General features: G+C 41.0%; 1 protein-coding gene across 10 annotated transcripts in view; it reads right to left on the bottom strand.

The window, feature by feature from the left end:
- The window catches only part of MYO3B (myosin IIIB), a 226599-nt gene extending 220599 nt beyond the window's left edge, over positions 1 to 6000 (bottom strand). For 7 of the 10 annotated variants that reach the window (XM_053981864.1, XM_053981861.1, XM_053981866.1 and 4 more), the window contains exons 1-5: positions 5889 to 6000; positions 5346 to 5484; positions 1554 to 1621; positions 427 to 492; positions 190 to 226 (exon numbers count right to left, since the gene is read on the bottom strand). In XM_053981864.1, the coding sequence (XP_053837839.1) occupies positions 190 to 226; positions 427 to 433 (44 nt within the window). In that variant the 5' untranslated portion in view covers positions 434 to 492; positions 1554 to 1621; positions 5346 to 5484; positions 5889 to 6000. The remainder of the gene's footprint in view (positions 1 to 189; positions 227 to 426; positions 493 to 1553; positions 1622 to 5345; positions 5485 to 5888) is intronic. The other 3 variants (XM_053981862.1, XM_053981865.1, XM_053981863.1) reach the window with 3 other exon arrangements.

Here is a 6000-nt window from a genome sequence, read left to right on the forward strand (position 1 = left end):
AGAAAAAAATATTAATAAATACAACTCCAAGCAGAAAAACAGTCCCCAGCTACCAGCTGACATCTCTAAGACAATTATGACATGTTAGCAGAATCAGACAAGGATTTGTCTATTTTGTGGAAGTAACTCAGAACACATTTAGTTTTTCTTCAGGGTGCCACAGATGACGACATTTAAAAACTTTCTTACCTAAACTGGTTTGCTTCAGGACTTGCTGTGCTCTCATCTGTTGCAACATGAAACAGAAAAAGCAAAAGCTTGACAGTCTTAAAGACACTTGAGATCTCTGGCATTTTTCCAGATATTTCAAAGTAACAGACTACCCGAGCTAGCAGTTGTTACAAACCTGACTGCATTATAATTCTATTCCAAAACTGACTAACAACAAAAGAGAATAGGTGAAAAACTACAGGTTGAATTCCTTACCTGACATAGCTCCTGTTAGCCATATGCTCAACCCAGCAAAATATACTGTCTCTCTGAGCAATAAACCTACAATAGACAAAGGCTGAATTATTAACAAGAACATGAGGAGGCCTTAAAAGCACATGATGAATGAAACAGAAATACAAAGCTTACAATCTGATTTAGTTTGTAAAGGAAACTTAGCTCAGCTGATCTATTTTGAACACCAAATGGCATATGGAAAGAAGCAGGATGATGTTTTATTATAATGTAGGGGAATGGTGAACACAGTCCCTAAAACTGTCTTTATCCCAGTCTCTCACAATGTAGAATTTGACTAAAATAGAAAATCTGATTTTTATTATATGGTGGTTGTATGCATTCCCATTCCACTGGTCACCTCTCTTTTCAGTCATTAACTGCTAATGTGCTTCCAACACACTATTTTAGCCTCCAGCTTTTTGTACCAAACATCGTAGATATGCTCTTCAAGCAACTTACAACTGCACTGATATGGTCTCTAGGTTCATACTGTATTTCAGGTTTAAAATTGGGTCACCCAATTAACTTTTAATATGGCACAGCACAGCAGGAATGAAAGATACAGATATCTGGGCAAAGGCTGGAACTTCTTTTACATAACTTTGTGTCTTTGGATACTGCTGATAGCAACTAGAAAGTACCAACCAACATAAAAAATCTTGCCAGGACAAATGGAGATATTGATGCTGATTTATCCTCTCAAGAGAGAATTTTCTAGTTCCTCTATATTCTGTTCTGCAGAATTCATATTTTTACTTTCAATGCCATGAAGCAGACACTAATTATTAGGACAGCCTTCAGAAAATTACATTATCTGTCCAGGTACTTCATACTGTTCCATCTAGATGTTAGGTTCCTAATTCTAGGGGTGGGAGACATAGGACTCATTTTAAGTATTCAAATGTGAATATCTACATGTGAATATCCATATTTAAACTGACATTCACAACAATGAGAAAATAGTACCAGCATATGGAGCCTGGAGGGGAAGATCACTCAGGAAAAGAAAGTCTTTGCATGGTGCCTCTGGGAAACTGGGACCAAGAGATTTAACTTCCTTACTTAAATACCTCCCCTTATTTGGAATTCACCTTTCTTTCTTATACCTTAATCTCAACTGCCTCCAGGTTTGAATCACAGGCAGGCAGCCAAAAGTAAAGTGGCTGGTTCCCACCTTTAGATACAAAGGAAGATGGACAATTAGTTCCTGAATTACAGAGATTAATATTAATTCCAGGTACACACAAGGCAGGAAGCACGTGTTTACTAACAGAGATACTATCTGCTTTATAGAGTCTACCTTGCTATTTAATACACTATTTTCAGTCATTGCACACAAGGTGGGAATAGTAATTCAGCTCAGATTAAATACAAGCAGATTTTTTTTTCTCACCAAAATGCTCAGCTTAATATATTGTTGAAGCTTTCAGCCATGAACACTGACCCCTCTGAAAATTATATCCCTTTCAAATGTTTCAGGTTGCTTACTACAGAAATCTCCAGAGGTTACTGCAAGCATTGTTCTGTGAATCGGAAGGGTAAACAAATCACTATTATTTCTGCCACAGTAGTGGCATGAGACTGAAGGACATGAAATTTTCTTGTATATTCTGGAAAGTGTATGTGATGTGAGAAAGATCAAAGCAAAACAAACAAACAAAAAAGTCCACACAGAATATTAGGAAAACAGCTGAAGAGACTGATAGTAGTAATTATGCCATTATTTCAAGTGGGCTGAAAATATTCCACACTCCCCAGTGTACTGAATGCACCTCTCTCCACAGTCAGTATGCTACCATGCTTCAAGAGATGAATAAATTTTCCTGAATTTTCATCTATTTCATAAGAAATATTATAAAATGAGCTTAGTCCACTGTTTTCAGACATGTAGTTCTGCAAATGTCTCCTTTTTCCACATACAGTGTCAGTACTCCATCTCCACACAGCAGGATAGAGGCCATGTCTGAAGAAGAAACTAGATGAGGGGTGGAGGAAAAGAGGACCAGTCAGCAAGAAGCTACAACACGAGTTGTTCCTTACAAAGCAGCAGCACCAGTGAATGAAAAATGTCGTACTTCCTCCCCCCTCAGCACATGCCATTACCACAGGCCAATTCTCAGCTGTGTTCAGCAGAGCTTTTCCCTACTGTATAGCACTCAGATGAAAAAGCTCAGCCTTACACTGTCAGTCATTTATCCCAGAGCACTGCTATTCTAGTTACAGCCATACAGCTTTTCAGCTTTGGCAACAGGAAAGCATGTATGGCATTATACAATGCATTATTCAGAGAAGTTCTCTTTCCCAGAGAGGGAAAAATTCCTTGCAGTGATTTTGCACAAATAAACAACAGAAGTTTCTCAAATTATTTTCCAGATTTCTGATGTGGTGCTGTGTTTCTTCACTATTTATGTCACATGTTCAATTCTCAAAACAAAAGCTGTGCAGAGATGTGAAAGATGTATGAAAAGCATAACAAATTAGGAAGGAACTAGTAGAAGATTGATTTCATGCATTTTATTTATCCATCTCCATTTCTACCTGAAGAGTCACCCCACTGTCCACAGAGGAATGGATGTTTCCCTCAGCTGCACACAGTAACCCCCCAAGGGTGACATCATCCTCAGTGTGTCCTTTTAGATTTCCTGCTGCAGCTCCCTTACCTTCTTCCCATCAGCCCTCTCTTTTTTAGGAGCTACGTGGCTTTATCAAACAGCAGAGACATAATCCATCACAGCAAATGAGTCCTCATGTTGGATTCCTCAGGTTAGCACTATGAGGAATACACCTCCATATTTTCATGAGTAATACAGGAGTCTTTACTAAAAATGCCACGCTGAACTTGTGTCCTGGATGATTGCCAGCCCCATTGCAGCTTGTTTATTCTGCTGCAGTACAGTTCAGTTTAAACTCACAAAAATTAGAACAGTAACAACAAAAGAAAAATTCCTATTGAATGAAATGCTGATTCTTCCTGCAGGTGCAAAGCATTCCCAACTTCCCTACAGCAATCAAGCCCAAGACATCTTTCTGTTCCCTGGCTCTGCATTACTGAAGTTCAGCTGTAGAGTAGACTGGTAAAAAGTTTAGTGTTCATCTGTCCAGTTATGCTCAGGGTTTGTAGGAGGCGTTTTTCCTTCTTCTCCTTTTTCTGTTACTGATCCATAGGCCCTCCTCCCTTGTATTTCCTTGGATCATGAAAATTCACTTCTAGGAGCAGGAAGTTTGGAAAAACTAATGAAAGAGAAGCTACAGGCACAGAATGTATCTCACTATGTGTGTTCAGATGACAAAACTAGGGCAAGGTTAAAAAAAACACAAACAAAAACCAAATCTTTAAGCAGAACAAAAGTAAACCATTATGATAACTTTCAGGACTTCAAACCCCCTTCCTATACACAAATGTTCTTTGATTACTCTCACAGCATGGCAGTACATCAGCACTTAATTCATTACCCTCCCCCTTCTCCAGTTTCTCAGTGGCCAGAAGGCTGGTAATGACAGTAACTTCTGTTTTTGTAACACAAAATGTTTCTCTTCCCCAGACAAGCCTGCACTCAGGAGTCCCTTGTTAGTGAGCCTCTCCAGGCATTAGCACAGCAAGAATCATTGTCTTTGTCCAATGAACTTTTTATTGAGAAAACATTTGGCAAAAACACTGCAAAACCAGTCCTGCAAGTTCTTAAAGCAACCAAATAGCCACTGCACTGCTAACTGAATCCCTCTTCTCTGTAGTTAGAAAGTCAATAATATAGATACAATATATCTTCTAATCGAGGATTTTGGATGGTACTGGAGAATTCACTTTGCACATAGACGAACAGGGCAGCCCATAATGCTGAGGAAGGAATTGCCCAGTGGCCCTCTCTCCAATGTGCAGAAACACAGTGCTGCAGATAATGTTCCTTCAGCTTCCTAACCGTGGAACACCATGGAGCAGCACATATCAGCACAGAAGTTCATCTTTTCGCTGTTTCTAAAACAATCCATTCGCACTTAAACTGACTTTCCATTTTTAAAAGGGTCTGAAATGGCTTTTAGAAATCTATATCCACCTTGACTCCTAGCCAGATTACTATAAGAAAATCTTAGCCCAAAGGAAAAATAGGTCTGCCTGGTTCAAGCCACATTTTTATTGTTTGAATAAAACTTGGGTGAATTCTATTTTCATTTTTGTGTTACAATGTCACCAACTTGGATTAACATTTGAAGGATTAAATCATATGAAGTTGGAATATTAACTGCATTACAATTTGAATTTGACATTAAGAATGAGCTGGACTTCAACTTAGGAATATAAAAAGGGTCTTGAAAAACGATTTTATGTGTTTTCAGAACATATTCTGCAAGACACTACAGTAGGTTAAGATACAATTTACTGCTTTTGACAGAAAAAAATCAGTAACTGCATCTAACTTGCTGACAGTGACCTCTATTACTATACATCATGCTGAAATTTCTGTACAAGAACATAATTTTTCCACCTAATAATTCCAGAAAACCTCAAAACACTGATCCTTGGTTTTCCGTACAATGAAATTGAAATTCCAGAGTGCAGCTTTTGAAGGGGCAGATGAAGTAAGAAACCTAGCTTTTAAAAATGAAAACTAAAAGCCATTTTGTATTCACAAAACTAAATGCACTACTTCAGAGAAATAAATAGGAAGACATTTTAAGTTAACCTTATCTCAATCTGTGTGCAGCATTGTCTATGGATAACAGTACCTTTCCTTTCTTTTGCTAATAATTGCATACCTGTATGTACCCAGGAGGAAGATTTGCTTAAATGAATTTATCAAGTGTTATCATAGTATTTGCAATGTATACTATGGTCCGCTAGTTACTACAGGTCGCTTAAGGAAATACTATATACTAGAGCCAGATCTAGTTAGGGAACTTACAGAAACTTTTCTTCAGTTATTCACGGCCTTGTCCCGAAGGGCCTGAATCCCGTGTCACGCCTACTTACTTCTTGCCTTGTAGTGTCGTCTGCCATTTTTAATCATGGAGATTTTTTTTTTTTTCCTGAGCATTCCTTACCTATGATTTTGGAAAAACAGGTACAGCTGGTCGCCCCCTCGGAGGCGGGGTACCCGCACAGCCTCAGCAGCAGCGCTTCTAACAGCGCTGCCACCCGTGTCCCCAGGCAGCCCAGGGCCCAGCTCAGCGGGGCTGAGGCCACCTCCCTTCCCCGCCTAAGTCCGCGGGGCTGACAGCAGACTTCGCTGGGGCCAAGACCGGCTCCCGGCGACAGTGATAGGCCCTGCCAGCAGCGACTCGCTAGAGAGGTGACAACCCCTGCCCGGCTCTGAGCGCCAGAGGACTGCAAGGAGAATGGCGAACGCCATTTCGAAGCCCCTCTCGGTTGAGGCGCGACTCCCACCCCAGCCGGCGGCGGGCGCCCCGCAGGGCCTGGCGGGAGACCTGCCGGGAGCTGGGCACACCTGAGAGACAGCGTTCTCTCTGTCCCGGCACGGCGGAGGAGCCGGGCCAGCGGCCGCTCGCCCGCCCGGGCCGAGCGCTGAGGCGGCAGCGGCCCCGCACTGCGCTGCGGCG

The sequence above is a fragment of the Vidua macroura genome, chromosome 7 (genome assembly GCF_024509145.1).
Source record: "Vidua macroura isolate BioBank_ID:100142 chromosome 7, ASM2450914v1, whole genome shotgun sequence".
NCBI lineage: Eukaryota > Metazoa > Chordata > Aves > Passeriformes > Viduidae > Vidua > Vidua macroura.